The sequence below is a fragment of the Misgurnus anguillicaudatus genome, chromosome 24 (assembly GCF_027580225.2).
Source record: "Misgurnus anguillicaudatus chromosome 24, ASM2758022v2, whole genome shotgun sequence".
In the NCBI taxonomy this organism is placed as follows: domain Eukaryota; kingdom Metazoa; phylum Chordata; class Actinopteri; order Cypriniformes; family Cobitidae; genus Misgurnus; species Misgurnus anguillicaudatus.
In genome coordinates, this window is record NC_073360.2 from 45,492,723 (window position 1) to 45,509,984 (window position 17,262).

The 17,262-nt window shown below is 36.6% G+C and overlaps 1 protein-coding gene across 2 annotated transcripts in view; it reads right to left on the reverse strand.

Annotated features, from left to right (window-relative positions):
* LOC129438751 (cGMP-dependent 3',5'-cyclic phosphodiesterase) overlaps positions 1–15,833 on the reverse strand; it is a 123,583-nt gene extending 107,750 nt beyond the window's left edge. The window contains exon 1 of one of the 2 annotated variants that reach the window (XM_073862666.1): positions 15,635–15,833. In XM_073862666.1, the coding sequence (XP_073718767.1) occupies positions 15,635–15,705 (71 nt within the window). In that variant the 5' untranslated portion in view covers positions 15,706–15,833. The remainder of the gene's footprint in view (positions 1–15,634) is intronic. The other variant, XM_073862664.1, reaches the window with a different exon arrangement.
* Between the last annotated feature and the right edge of the window lie 1,429 nt (positions 15,834–17,262).

A 17,262-nucleotide genomic window follows, 5' to 3' on the forward strand; every position in this document is an offset into this window, starting at 1 on the left:
ATAATTTCAAATAGGTTTCTTGAACATGACAATGAATTCACTGTACTAAAATGGCCCCCACATTCACCAGATCTCAACCCAATAGAGCATCTTTGGGATGGGGTGGAACGGGAGCTTCGTGCCCTGGATGTGCATCCCACAAATCTCCATAAACTGCAAGATGCTATCCTATCAATATGGGCCAACATTTCTAAAGAATTCTTTCAGCACCTTGTTGAATCAATGCCACGTAGAATTAAAGCAGTTCTGAAGGTGAAAGGGGGTCAAACACAGTATTAGTGTGGTGTTCCTAATAATCCTTTATGTGAGTGTATAACAAATGAAAGAACAGACCATCGCTTTCAAACAAACAAGCAAACGAAACAGATAAAATTTTTTCATCCAATCTATATATAAATATGGGTATACGTCTTTAAAAATAAAATAAAAAATGTGCAAAAAGTTGAAATAATTGCATTTTTGTGAAGGAATTTTATTAGAGATCAGATTCAGAGCGATTATCAATATCACGGAATTTAAAATTAGTAAATAATTTTTTGCTTCAGTTTTTTATAAACTGGGTAGGTGCCATCTACTGGAAAATTGCAGAATAAACATAAAAAACACATTAACATAAAAACAAGTTTTTTATGCAAATGTTTTCTCTTAATTGACGGGATAACTCAATGGTCGGCCTCAGTCATTTAAAATTACAGATTTGTTGGCAAAATCCATTAAGAGTAATGGATTAAAAACACATCGGACGCACTTAAGAAGGTTTTGCATCTGAACTCTTTAAACTGTATTGAGTGTAAAACATCAGGTCTGTTATTCAATCCACTGACAGGATTCATCAGAAGAGTCAGAACAACATGACCGAAACTTGAATGTTTGCTGAAGTTATAATAAAAATCATCTGAATGAGATCATGCGCTTCTGTGTGACCCTACACTATGTGATGATTTCATAGAGCAACTCATAACCAGACAACCAATTAAAACACACTGTTGCCATGACAACATGAATATAACAACCTTCAATAGAAAAAATATAACCTCTCTCTCTCTCTCTCAGTTCTTCCTTCATTTAATTTCTCATTTTTCATCAGGCTGTATCTTGCAGTTATACAGCATCTGTAATCACATTATAACAACACTCATCACACTATTTCATCATTACACACACAGATTGTATTCTTTATGTAATTGTAATTAGTTTTACTGTAATTATCACACACATATATGAATAATCATCAGCTCATGCTGGTATTTTCTTGTGTTAGTCTTTTTTCTGACAGTTGTGCTCATATATGTTAATTAGTTATGAATAAAGATGAGCACTTATGAATAATTATGACTTTACAGATGTTTGTTGTTTTTTGCCTTATGGTTTCTGACGGAATGATGTCACTGTGTGTGTGTGTGTGTGTGTGTGTGTGTGTGTGTGTGTGTGTGATTCCTGTACGTCTCTTTCATCTCACTATCACTGTGTGAATGGAAACTGTGTGTGTGTGTTTTTGATTATAGATGGTTTTATTGGACACATGTGCATTGCAGCGGTTACGAGCCTCGCCCAAACTTAACTTTTTGTCTGAGTTTGTTTATCAGTCTGACTAAACTGACCTCTGATACAAATACCTTGTGGAAGATAAAAATGTTTTGGTTGCATAAAGACGAGGGGAGACGGCGAGCTTCGATCACCGCTGTCTGGATTTGGCAGCCAGGCAAGGATCTGTAGTTAAGATTGACTAAATTAATTTTACACAATAACATTAGCTCAGTGTAATGCTTTATTTGCATTAGCTATGATGTAATAAGGTCATTTATTTTGCTTGTTATCAGAAATTATTTCCTCTAAGGGACTCTGTTGTTATTGATTTCACTGCAAAAAATGATTTTCAAGAAAAAATAGCATTTTTGTCTTGTTTTCAGTAAAAATATCTATAAATTCTTAAATTAAGAAGCTTTTTCTTGATGAGCAAAACAACCCACGAATAGTTTTAAACCAAAAATATAAAATTTAGGTGATTCTGTGCATAAAACAAGCAAAAAAAATCTGCCAATGGGGTAAGCTAATTTTTCTTGAATGTCTCTTGAATTTAGTGTTTAAGAAAAATGTTCAAGATTTGTTTTCTTGTTTTATGCACAAAATCACTTAAATTTGATATTTTGGTCTAAAAACTAGACTTATTGTCTTAGGTCACTTTGCTCATCAAGAAAAAGCATCTTAATTTAATAATTTATAGATATTTTTACTGAAAACAAGACAAAAATACTAAGAACTGTTTTCTTGAAAATCATTTTTTGCAGTGTATATTTTAAGGTGACCAGATTTTTCAAATGAAAACTGGAGACGTTTCCTATGAATTAAAAAACTGCAAAAAAAAAATGACTTTCTTATTTAGTATTTTTGTCTTGTTTTCAGTACAACTATCTACAACTATCTTAAATCAAAATGTATTTTCTTGATGAGCAAAAACACCTAAGAAAATAAATCTATAGCTTTATGGAAATTTAAGTGAATTTGTGCTTAAAACAAGCAAAACATGAGTTAAGAATTTTTTTCTTGAATTTTTCTTAAATTAAGTGTAAATTTTTTTCAAGATTTACTCCATTGGCAGATTTTTTGCTTGTTTTAAGCACAAATTCACTACAATTTAATATTTTTGGTCTAAATACTAGATTGATTTCTTAGGTCATTTTGCTCATCAAGAAAATGCATTCTGATTTAAAGGTGCAGTATGTAAATTTTAGCGGCATCTAGTGGTGAGGTGGTGAATTGCAACCAATGGCTCAGTCCAATGCACACCCCTTGCTTTTGAAACACAGAGAAGCTACTGTAGCCACCCCCAGACAAACATGTCATCTTCAGAGACAACTTACTAAAAAAGTTTGTCCGTTAAGGGCTTCTCTAGAAACATGGCGGCACAAAATAGCGACTTCCATGTAAGGGGACCCTCTCAATGTATTTAGATAAAAACCTCTTATTCTAAGATAACAAACACATAACGGTTCATTATGAAAGGTCTTTATACACCACTGATAATATAGTTTTGTATATTATTTTTGCATTTTTGCAAAGATCCTTCTAAAAATTACACACTGCACCTTTAATTTAAAAAAAGTAATTTTTGCAGTGTTTCAAATTCTGTAAATCATTTTTTTTCTTCCATACAATGCACAGATAGACAAACCTCATCAAATTTACTTCAAAAGTAGCCAACTACTTCAGCTGATTTCATTGTAAACATGAAGAACAAAAAGAATAAAAACAAATGCTCAGAACCATACTGTGATCAGTTCACTTCATTGGTTTATTACTTTCATTTAACAGTAGTTGCTAATACTCTAACCCCCGATAACGTTGACTGTTTTAATATCTTTTGATGATTAATGATAACTTGATGATGCTCGTGTCTTGTAGTAAATTCTTCATCGCTAAAAGCAGTGGTGCGCAACCAAGTTTAGCTCGCAGCTCCCTCTGCTGGTGAAAATAATCATAACATGACTGCTCTGGTTTAGGAAATCTTAATCAGTCTTTTTTGTGTATTTGCTGGTTGTTTTAGACGTGCTGTAAAATGGGAACATTTACTGGGACAGCTTCAATCGGGAACAGAACACCAAAAAACGGCACTGTCCACAGAAAACGGGGATGTCTGGTCACCTTATTATATGTGGAGATGTAGTGAATGTTAAGTTTGGGTGTTTGTTTGTGTTGTTGCTGCTGAAACGTCTATAAACTGGGAAACATCAGCTGTCTACAGCATATATATGAGCTGCTTTTAAAGTTTCTTCATTTATTAGAATACTAAAGTGTCACAGATCATTCATAGCATTGCTTATAATAAACAGTACAGTTTCTGCTTTTATTCTCAACAAATTGTGAGTTGTCCTAAAAGCAAGAAAAAAACAAGTTTTCCCTAAAGTCAAGTGAATATCTTGTACACTTTTCTGTGTGTGTGTGTGTGTGTGTGTTATGAATTATACATTCCAAAAGAAACCTCCCTGTTACAGACACACACACACACACACACGCGCGCGCACACACACGCACAGACAGACATAATGTGCAGTTTTGTTTGTTGTGAATAATTCATGCGTCTCTAAAGCAACTCACTTCCAGCAGCAGAAAGCTGGTCAGCGCTGTCAGTAGACATCATATCTATAAGAGAGAAACTCAACAGATAGCAGACACCTCATTTTCTCCAGAGCCGTGTCAACATGATCCTAAATTAAACTCAACATCAGCTACAAACACAACACAAAGATATCAGGACATGAATGAATCAACAGATTGGAAAGTGATGTGATTCATTCAGATACTTTATACAGCGTATCTGCTTGATTATGGGCTTGATTTTGTTTGTATCAAAAATTGAAATTGAAAATCAAAAACGCCAAATTGCCCAGCCCTGTGTGTGTGTGTGTGTGTGTGTGTTTAGTGTTAATAATACATGATATAAAGACATCAGCACTGGTCTTTAATCCCTATGAAGTGCTCTTCAGCTTTGACAGAGCGAGCGAGAACATTTAATGTCCCCGTGTGGGTTCTGCTCGTGAGTGCTTGATTTGTCTCATTAACGCACAAACACGACTTTCACACACATTAACATCGTGACTCTTAACAAAAGCTGTAACATCTGAAAATAAACATTCATCCGGTGTTGTTTTAATAATGATGATGGGTAAATCTGCGTAATATACTGAAATGATAATAACAATAACTTTTAAACATATTTTAATAAGTTCATCTAACACTTTTTATTTTGATCATATTTAGCAGTTTGTTTAGAAGATCATAGTTGAGATTTGTACCTCATACCTCACCGATACGTTTTATTTAATCAGCCAACAAGAGACCACAAACATTACCCAGAAAAAGAAAAAAAGAGAAATACACTAACACAGAAGAAAACATTTAAAAGAGAGAACAGACTCTCTCTCTCTCTCTCTCTCTCTCTCTCTCTCTCAGGATTTGGTGGTTTTGGGGTATAATATGGAGTCGGTCACCTGTATGAAAGGTCCATTAGTTGCTGGGCAACCACTGAGAGTTCTCTGTAAAACATCTTTATGATGCCATGAAGGGCGTGTGTGTGTCATACTCACAGGTCACTGATTGGCTAATGGCAGAAAAAAAGTGATGATGTCATCCTAGTTTCATTAGAATCCTTATAATATTCATAACTTTCATAACTAGCCTTTGTGTGTGTGTGTGTGTGTGTGTGTGTGTGTGTGTGTGTGTGTGTGTGTGTGTGTGTGTGTGTGTGTGTGTGTGTGTGTGTGTGTGTGCGTGTGCGTGCGTGCGTGCGTGTGTGCGTGCGCGTGCGTGTGTGTGTGCTCAGTTTCCCTTTATCTCCTCAAGAGACACTCAAGAATCTGAGAGCAACAGACAGAGTGAGAGAGAAGCTGAAGGTCGCCTTATTGTCTCTGTCTGTCTCCTGTGTGCTTGGTTCTAATCTCACATTTATTCTCTCACACACTGAGACACAAACACTGTTCCTGATGGACATCCTCCACACCTGCACATCATCAGCACCTGCGCATCATCAGCACCTGCGCATCATCAGCACCTGCGCATCATCAGCACCTGCACATCATCCACACCTGCGCATCATTCATTAGGGGTGTCAACAATAATCGTTTTGGTGATGCATCGCAATGCGTGCATGCACGATTCAGCATCAATGCAGAAAGTGCCATAATCTATAATATCACTGTTTATTTTCTGGCCTCGAGTGGACAATAAAGTTGTGAAGTTTCAATTACTTCCGGGGGCATAACAACAACAATCAAGATGGCTGAGGCGGAGAGAGATGACTGCGATAGACGGGTAAATAAAAACGCACCATTTTCCTTGTTGTGTACAGTAGAATTCTTATGCATCGCAATGCATCGTAGAATCGAATTGAATTGAATCGTTACCTGGTGAATCGTAATTGAATTGAATTGTGAGAGCAGTGCCAATGCACACCCCTATCATTCACACTTGCACATTATATGCATCTGCGCATTATCGGCACCTGTGCATCATCTGCATTTGTGCATTATCTGCATCTGCGCATCATTCGCACCTGCGCATCATCCGCACCTGCGCATCATCCGCACCTGTGCATCAACGGCACCTGCGCATCATTTGCACCTGCACATCATCCTCGTCTGTGCATCATCTACATCTACGCATCATTTGCACCTGCGCATCATCCGCGGCTGCGCATCATCTACACCTGCACATCATTTGCACTTGCGCATCATCCACACATGCGCATCATCCGCTTCTGCGCATCATCTACATCTGCGCATCAACGTCACCTGCGCTTCATTTGCACCTGCACATCATCCGCGTCTGCGCATCATCTACACCTGCACATCATCCTCGTCTGCGCATCATCTACACCTGCACATCATTTGCACTTGCGCATCATCCACACATGCGCATCATCCGCTTCTGCGCATCATCTACATCTGTGCATCATCGGCACCTGCGCATCATTTGCACCTGCGCATCATCTGCGTCTGCACATCATCTACACCTGCACATCATCCGCACCTGTGCATCATTCGCAGCCGCGCATCATCCACAACTGTGCATCATCCGAACCTGCGCATCTTAGGCAACTGCACATCATCTGCATCTGCGCATCATTCGCACCAGCACATCATTTGCACACGCGCATCATCTACATCTGCGCATCTTCTACACCTGTGCATCTACATCCTCCACATACTATCCTAATTTACAAGGTTTAAATAGCCAGAAAACAACGTATCACATAGTAGGGGAGAGTGGGGAAAAACCTAACGCTTTTTGACTTTTATCATTCAAAAAATATTTAAGTTAGAGGAATATTTTTTTATAAATCAGCAGACATATCTCTGCTACAAATAAACACTTAAAGTTTGTTTGTGGGTCTTACCGTTATCGTATAATTACACAGAAAGTGACAGGAGTGCAAACATTACCCAATAGGTGAGGTTCATTATAACAAACAGAGGGGTGTTGTAACACCTCTGATATTGTATTAACAGTTATCATTTTAATGAATAGTATTTACATTGTTTTCCTTTCATTATCATTGTATACCTGACGCTTCACAAATTCACAGAAGATCTTCTGAAAGTAAGAGAAAAAGACCAAAAAGCACAGATTGCTCGGCGCTGTACAAATATGTAAAGTAGCTGTATAACAATTAACCCCGCGTTAGTTTGTGTCACGCTCAACCCTACATCAAACAATTTTCAACTCATTTAATGCTTGTTTGTACACGATACATATTTAACATTTCTAACCTCCTGATGTGATTTACATCTCAAACTATCAAAGAACATGACTAAAATCTCACAAACTCCTAAAACACAAGCAACCATTCAAACAACATATTTACATAATTACTACATTTACACAACCACTAAACTCTAATGTATTTAAATGTTCAAATAAATCTCATTTACCCTGAGGGGACATCTCAAGCATTTTCATTTAACACAATAAAAACATTTTGACATATTAATGACTCAAATCAGACTATTTTATAGAAACTCATTCATCAATGTCTTTTAATAGCAAAACACACACACACACACACACACACACACACACACACACACACACACACACACACACAGAGAAGCTTCAGTTATCTCTGCAATCACATGAGTTGTGTTAATGTTGTTGTTGTTGAGTTTCTACAATGGTTTCATTCATGAGTAATGTTCACTGACCTAAGCGTTCACCCGTCACTAAACCTCTCTGTGTTAACACTGCTGTCGTGTAACTCAGTGAGTTTAACCTTTCCTGAGTTACTGTTGAATCTTACAGACACTTTTATCCAGAATAACATCAATATTATATATGTTTTATCAGTATTGTGACTCTGTGACTCTTTAACCCAACTGCTGAGTTACTATAACCCATGGTTGCATAACAACAACCCAACATTGGGTCATTTTTAACCAGCATGTGTTTTGTCCAATATTTACTCAACATGGGTCAAAAATAACCCAGACATTTTTAAATACATTTTTCATTTGTGATAGACTGTCACTTATTAGATTTCTGATCGAAGAAGATCTTCAAAACAATAAGCACAAGACTCATATAGTACACAACTATATCATGAGACTAGTGTGATAGTAAAATTACATATTTAATGTTATAACTCATGTTACTTTCACACAACACATAATATGAGGAGTCTAGAAGTGAATGTGATGTCTGTAAAGAACTAAACCCCACCCACTCGAATGACATCATCAACACAAACAAAGGATCATCCAGAGATTCACACAAACAAGTCTGTTTTACCATTTGTTACATAAAATGACCCAATTGTAACTCCAACTTCAAGCGACCATAGTTGATAAAAACACAAAACACAGAAAAACATATATAACATCCTAAAACAAATCCCAAATCTAACCACAAACTCAAGCAACAATGGTTTAAAAAAACAGAAAAACAGAGAATCCAATACATAAAACGATAGATATAGATGTGCTTTATAAGTGAACGGGAAGGACTGGCGTATCATATGCACGCTAAATTGAAATTTGGATCATGTATTGCACAACTTTTCAACTGCATGCTATTCATATGCACTTCATAGAAATAAAATCTCTTTCATAGCACTGTTTCAATAGACACTAACAAGCATAAACACACATTACACATTAATACAACAAACACAACATAGAATAAAGAAAGTAACGCTTCCTACAGCAGTCAGTCACGATTATAAATCATCATCAAGTGTTTCCAAATCCACGAGAGATTCATTCAACAGTCACTGTGTCAGATTAACACCCTGTTAAACATCACAGCGTCTCAGCAGACTTCCATCTTTCTCTCGTCATTAAATGTCTCACAGATACTGAATTACACAAAAGTGCTTCTTCACTTAACTAAAATCCTCACACATCTGAGATTCCTTCAGAAAACTCCACAGGCTTTAACATCCAATGAGAAAAAGATCCAGACAGATGAACAGAAGGAAGATGTCAGTCAAACTCAATGGTCTGTTAGTTCTTCCTTTCCCACATTACAGATGATATAAACTCACTTCAACACATTAACCCTTAACCACTTTAAGCGTTAATGCTTCCCATTCACTTTTAATGGGTGATGTCATGCATTGCCGAACTGAATTGTGGATCCGTCGGTGCCGCGTTACTGCCATTGCTCGCGGCAGAAGTTGAAAAATTTTCAACTTTTTAAGCAGAAACGCGTGCGTCAGCCAATCAGATCGCCTTATGCAAATAACCTAGGCAGAGCCAGCCAATTACGTTTATGGCAGACAAGAGCATGTGCACTGGCCACTGTGATTGGCTGTTGGCCACGCTTCAGACAAGCCTTATGTTAAGCGTTAACACTTACGCCCCGTGTGAATGTACCCTTAGGCTATGTTTACATTAATGCGTTTATCCTTTAAAACGCGTTACTTTTGCTACGTTTAGGCCTTTCATCAACACTACACCACCATTTTCGACCCTCATAAACGGATTCGTTCGCAAACGCTGCAGACCCTGTTTTAGTTTGAGAACTCAGACGTTGCTCTGAGTGTAAATGAACGTAGACGGAGTCTTATGTAAACGAACAGCTGATTTTAACGTGACAGCGCATCATTTTCAAAGTAAAAATTTTTTTTATTCATGTAAATGTTGGTTTGCAATGGAGGTTTTGCCAAAAATAGTAAACATCTACCAACCAGCTATTATACACGCTATATCGGATTGTTTTAACATTTATCCTTATAGAAAATGTCTGTTTTATATTAATGTTTGAGTATTGTTGAGTTTGAATATTGTTGTAATGTGTTTATGTTTTGTTTAAATTTAGTTAGCTTATACGAAAGATAGACTGTAATTTTAAACGCCATATAGGCGTTGTAAAGGCCAATATGAAGGGAGAATTGTAATGGGTCAGACATTATTTTCGAGTTTAATTTAAATTGTGTTTGCTACTTTAAAATGAATTTCGTTTCAGATAATTTGTGTCTTAATTTTAATCGATGTTTTGTTGATAAGTTTTGTGAATATAAATTAATAAAAACAATAAACTCAACGTCATTAATATAATGCTCGTTTAGCCGATTGCGCTTTTAGCTATTTCTGTGTTGCTAGCGGAGGACGTGCACGGACCTCGCACACTTTTAAAAATGAATGCAATAAACATTTCTGTAGGCTAAAGCTATACTTCACCTCTTACTATGTTTGATTGAAGTTTGCATTTGCTGAAATTTATTTTTGCTTCAAGTTCGTTTAGTACTGTTTACTTGAATGCTTTCTTTTTAAATCATAAACACCTTTCTGTTTAGTTATAAAATCAAAATTAACCTATTAATCATATTAATATGTTGTAGGGGGGAGCTAGTATAAGACTTTCTCAAACACATTTTTATATGTTCGAAAATAGTGTCTGTTGTAGTTGCCAGCAAAGGATCCAGGTATGAATTTTGTCAATATTGCACACCCCTAGGCTGCATAAATGTGCAAAGGTAAGCTATTATTAGAGTAATAAGTTATTTTACACTTTTATGCGTATGCCCAGTTATGTCATTGGTCATGTTTCATGCGTTTATAAACGAGGATCGATTTCATTTTAAAATGCCGTTTTAAAACGAAAATGCTCTAATATAAACAGGGCCTTAGTCTCTCTCATCTAAAGTTGCGAAATACCAGGAATTTTCAAGACTGAAAACTTTCCATGGGAATTAACAGGAATTAATGGGAATAAACTGGGAATTAAAAAAAGCAAAGTAGCATATAACACGGAACTTATTATGGCATTTTATGTCTAAAATGCCTCTATTTGGTTGGGAGCAAAAACGCACTGTTTTCATGTCTGTACCTTTAAATGCAAATGAGCTACAGCTCCTCACTCCTTTACACTTTCGAGTTAAAGAGGAGGTTTAATGCTATTTCATGCATTGACTTATTAACACAGTTTAAGAGTTGTAGTCATCATGCTTAACATAAGCAAAGTGTCAAAAAAGCAGTTGAGCAGTATTTTTGAGCTAAATTCAAGCCTCCTTTTTCCTACAAGTTTCGGAAAGATTGACCCCATATTCTTTTTATGAATCCCCAGAAAAGCATGCCTGCCCTGCACGTCAAGTGAGAGCGAGAACGCGCACTAGCATTGCTCCGTTGAGTAGAAGTCACCGGTAGGCTATCACTGACTGCACAGCACACAACAACTTTGTTTGACAAAAGAAGTGTGTTTTTGGATGTAAGGAGAAGAAAACCTTATTTAGATTTCCCTGTCTTAAAACAACAGTGGACTGCAGTTCATTTTTCCTGGAAAGCAACGTAACTGCGAATAAGTTTGTTTGTTCCCTGGCTGCGTTTTGGAGAGGACTGCTTTACAAACAAGGCTCAGTTTGACGTTGGATTTTCCACTTGTTTACAACTGATGGAGCAGTCAAAACTTTAAGGTGCAAGTAAATCAAAATCTCATGGGTTATGTTTGCAATCATGCATTCGTGCATGTCATGTAAACAAAACCAACAACAGCAAACATTTTTCACCTGAGTTGGCATTGTACTGCATTTACACCTTTTAAAAAGGGCACATGCAGTAAAAAACTGGATTACGTTGCTTTTTTTATTAAAATAGCGGAAAAACAAACAACGATACCCTAATCCTAATTACCAGATAGAGACATCCTGCTGTAATCGTTCCTGTTCGTCCATTACTGACTCAGTATCCAATTTTGGATCATATGTATAATGTAAGGCTGGTTATTTTTTTTAAGTTTTTTTAACTCTTTCCCCGCCAGTGTTTTTAAAAAAAGTTGCCAGCCAGCGCTAGTATTTTTCATGATTTTCACAAAAGTTTAATGCCTTCCAGAAAATGTTCTTCTTTAAATATATAAACAAACAATATATCAGATGAAAGAACAGACCCTCTGCTTTCAAACAAAAAAAAGTTTCATCCTACCTTCTCTTTCTATCAACTATCAAATATGGGTAGGTTTCTTCAAAAACACCCAATTTTGAGCAAAAAGCTGAGATATTTCTATTTTTGTGGACTAGAGATCAGATGCAGAGAGATCTTTAAAACATACGAGGAGTTCTTTCTCTTTAATATGAGGCACTACTTCCAGGTTGCATAATTTGTGAAAGTGCGCCACCTGGTGGATAACAGCGGTATTGCGGAAAGCAAAAAAATTCTGGTCATTGGCAGTGAAGCATTTTCTCTTAACTTAATGAGTTATCTCGTCAATGGCCGCGAAAGAGTTAAGTTTGATTTCTATCTATGTCGGCTGTGAATCCAAAAGTATTATCCAAAGCTGCACGTACTCGTAACTCTTCAGCTCCGCCCACAGCACGCCTTCAAGTGTTCGTCCTTTTCCGCCAAAAATCGGAAAGGATGTTCTTTCTTTTATAAATCTGACAACATGAAAGACTCTTTGGACATATGAAGGATGAAATACTACTCTATAGACGGTTTCAGCAGTAACAACATAAACAAGCAGCTGGCGCGGTCCGCACGTAACTTCCGGTAAACTCCGCTAAGAATAAATAACAACAAAGTTCTTTAAACGTAGTTTATTTATATAACAAGCAAAAAAAAACAACACATAGATTACCTAGGAAACCAAAACATTTGTTATTTTCGACGAGGCATTTGTTCAAGAGATCAGTTTAGCAACTAGTCAGACCATTAAAAAAACGAAACCGGAAGTAAAGTTCGGATCCAGACGTGTATCACGTGCGTCCGATGAAACCATCTATATGTAAGCAAGATTAACATTCGATTGGCAAAAACGTCTTGTGTTATGTCAGCTTCAAAACAGATCTGATTAATAAAGTCTGAGACGATAGTATCTTGTGGACAGAGTACAACTCGCTGTTATGGTAATGCAGGAGTGTAGGTGGGCGGGGCTTTATCAGTGTGACCTAACATTGATAAGAGCATCAAAACTGCTTGTCTAATGATACTGCTTTGTTTTAAAGCGACACCAAAGAGTTTTTTTTAACCTTAAAATAACGTTTCCAAAAAAGTTTCGGACTGCACTTTCACATTCGCTTTTCAGCCCTCTATCGGCCAAAATCGCACTAAAGAAGTTTCCAACCATCGGGTCGCGGTCCTGTAGTTCGAGTGAAAACTACAAAAACTTGCTTTATGGCAGACCTACAATCCAATCAGAGCCAGCTTTGCTGCAGTAGGCTAAATTATTTACGTCAGTGGTAATGGACAATTACGCTTCTAACCTGTAGGGGGAGCAAAGAGGAAAAAAACTCTTTAGTGTTGCTTTAATAGGGATTAAAAAACAAGGAGCTGGTGGATTTCACCATAGGATGGTTGTGTTCACACAATGCCAACATTGTCCAAACACCTTGTAAATGTGGATTTTGCCCTTTAAAAAAAAAATCTTGCAGCATAGTTTTGTTTAAAACAACAAGATTTAATGCAATTTCAGTTGAATTTCTACCCTGCACATTCCTCATTCACATGCACACAGCACACTGCTTACTGAAGGGCCATTGAGGCCATATTTGCATGCATTCATGTTAATTACAAAAATATGTTTAAAACTTCCTTGTGCTGTGTGTAAGCTACATTATTGTGTAACAACATTATACCATTGAAAAGATCATTAAAAAAGTAGCCAAAAGTTTGAACACATTACTATTTTTATCATATTAGGATGATTTGATTGAATAAATCCAGGCTTGATAAGTGTAAGTATCAGGATTCTTCAAAATTTGTATAGTCTGCATATGACCAAACCTTTCTCTAAATTTCCATATAATTACCAAAAATTCCTTTTAAGTTTTCAATTTGGAATATTTCCAAAATGTCCCAGATTAAGATCCCATGGAAAGATTCCGGAAATTTACCGGAAACTTTCCGGCCCTTTGCAACCCTAATCTCATCACTCATTTGAGCCACGATATACCCATCATCTCCCTTCATCCCTTTTAACATCTCTGTCCCTTCAGACTGGAGCTTCACTATATTCTGTATTGTTTCACCACCAGTGACACTGTGAGCAATGTGTGCAATATTCACATCGCTGAACATGCAGGAGATCTCTTTTCAGATGCATTAGTTGCACAATATGAGAAGAGTTTCACACGGCAGACAGAAATCACAGATGAGAAATCCCTCTGAAACCCAGATTTTCAGCTCATCTGGTGAATCATCCAGTATTTATCATACATCACAGAAAAACTAAATACTGCAATGTCAGTTTCCCACCAATATCATATTCAGATCATAATCCATCATCTTTCATGAGACTGTGTATATACATCAATCTGTCTGAGTCACATTTAAACTATTATTACTGTATCCATATTCTCAACTTTATTACTTAAATCCGTAAGAGCATCAGCAGCACATCACTACTCTCAGCAGCACCAATCATCTCTGTATTATCTTCTTATTGTTAGATGATCTGCTTTCATCTGAACCTATATAAGTACTGCTGTCACTCAAATTTATTATTATCTAACAAGCAAAACATTAAAGGGGGTCGCACACCGGACGCGCAGCTCAGCGCCGAGTCGAGTCTAGGACAACTCGGAGGTATCGTAAACCGGAAGTGCACATTAAATAGCGCAAGCTTCGTCAGATAGCGTCTAGTTCAACATGCAAAATATACGTTAGCAGCCAATGTTAACCGTTAATGATTTGGGACAAATATGATGTTATTTAATGTTAAACTATGTGAGTGGCGCTACAGGGATTTTAGCAACTTCCTGAGTCGTAGCTGAGCAGCGCGGACAGGCGCCACCTGTTGACGCTGGTTTGCGTATACTCATAGAAAACAATGTGTTTGATTTTTTTAGAACAGCGAGGCGCTGCACGTCTGGTGTGCGACCCCCTTAACAGGTTAAAACATCAATAAAACTATTACATCTTACATTTTGTGAGAGATAATATACATACACTGTAAAAAATATGCAGCATTTTTGTCAAATCAACATATATTTTGTTACTTTAACTTAAAAAATTAAGTTAAACAATTTCAACTTGTTTTTATAAGTTACGTTAACTTTTTTAAGCCAAAACTTAAAATAGAAGGTTGAATTGACTCGCAAAACCAAGTTGTTTTAACTGCATTTTATTTTACAGTGTAGAAATGAAAGACGAGATCGTGTGTTGTTTGGATATCTCTGGCAAACTACGAAACATACAGTGGACAAGTGCTCTCCACAGAGTCTGCAGATTGTGCGTGATCATATTATAAATGATCAGTTAATATTAATTCAGATAAGACTGCATGTAAGGAAAGTGAAGTGGACTTTGACTTAAATATAAACCTTCTTAAACTTATTAATAATGGAGGCACACCGAGTTTCAGTAACATGAGGAGTGTTCTCCAAAATAAACTCGGAGAAACAGATGAATCACTGACTGCTGATGCACGCTTTGGGTTCTGCTGGGAATAACTTTACATCAGCATCTCACACACACAACACAACAACACACAACAACAACACACAGTTCACAGGAGGAGAGAATAACACCTGAGATCTCCTCCAGCTTTATAAATGTGTATAAATCCAGCATCAGGTCAGTATGACTGTATGTGTTCATCATCATCATGCACTAACACTAAACATGACCTGCACGTGCTCATCATGATGTGGTGCTGATGCTGAGACGCGACGCGACAAAGCCGGCGTCGCGTCATGACTCGGGTTACTCACAGTTCGTATGCCGCCGGGTTCTGGTACTGATGGCTACGGCAGAGCAGCGCGTGTCCACACGCCTGACCCATCGCGCATCGCGCCGGAGACACGAGAGGATGAAGATGATGAAGAGTTTCCGCTGTCCTGTCTGTATAAGTGTGTGCGCTTCTCTTTCTCTCTCTCGCGCGCGCTATCTCTGATGACTGAAGTGGGTTGGGCGCGTGCTGTAATAGATCCGCGCGCGCGCTCACGTGTGTCTGTGTGTGCGCGTGTTTGTGATGATCTGTGATCGATCTAAAAGGCGTTTCCTCCTCTCCATCAGACCTTCATCATCATCATCATTACAGAAGTTTAGCTCTGCGCGATGAAGATCTTTTCAGTCTTTCTGTTTGATATCAGCGCGCTTCAGTCAGATTAAATCTGTGATCTCTACACTCAACTGAGAGACGTTAATGTGTGATACACAAACAGTCCAGCTTATAAACACAATGTCATGCTCTTTAACACCCCTAACTAGCGCAGCACTTTTTGAATAAGGGAGAATGAAAAGTTAATGTTAGGGCTGTCAAAAGATTAATCGCGATTAATCGCATCCAAAATAAAAGTTTGTGTTTACATAACATATGTGTGTGTACTGTGTCTAAATATTATGTATATATAAATACCGACACATTCAGGTATATATTTAAGAAATATTTGCATTTAAATACTTTATATACATTTATATAATTTATATTATATATGAATATAAATATTTTATATATAAATATAATAAATTTTTCTTAAATATATACATAATTGGGTGTGTTTTTATATATGAATAATAATTATACACCATACACACACATTTGTTATGTTAACACAAACTTTTATTTTGGATGCGATTAATCGCGATTAATCTTTTGACAGCCATAGTTAATGTACATCTTCAAATTAATAAAACGCTGGCATTTTGGTCTAAAAGTCTAAATTAGGTCTTTTTTTAAAGAAAACAAAAGAGAAACTTGTTTTTTACAGAAGTGGAGGTGAAATAATAAATAAAAAAATATTATAGCAGTTTCCATTTATTGTAATAAATAAAAATAATGCAATACCGTTTATATTATATACATAAAATTATAAAAATATGACATTTTTTCTTGCCAGAAATGAAACAAAATTTAAGATACAAGTCTAAGTTGTGATCCAAATTTTTAAAAGTTAAAATCCCCCAAAAAATGGGTTTGTCACACTTTACGTGGTGTTACCAACAACGGCCACTAGGTGTCATCGGTTTGCTGCATACTCTTGTCACAAATTAATAAATTACTGTCACTGCATTATTACTGATAAACTGTTTACTGTTTTGACATACGAAGATAACGTTTTTAAATTTTTTGTTGAAACATGTTTATTATTATGTCATCATGTTATTATTTTGTTTTATGGTGCTACTTAGCTGTATTTTTTAAGTTATGAAGGTTTAAATCAAAATAAACCAACTCCAGTTGCATTGATATTAATTGGAATGCACAACCATAAAACGAGATTTCTGAAAATTTTTTAAAAAATTGCAACGAAACTCTTCATATGAAAACTGCATTCTTAAAGCTTTCCAGTGATATATAGTTTGTCAACATTTTTTAAAGATTTAAAATAGGATATAG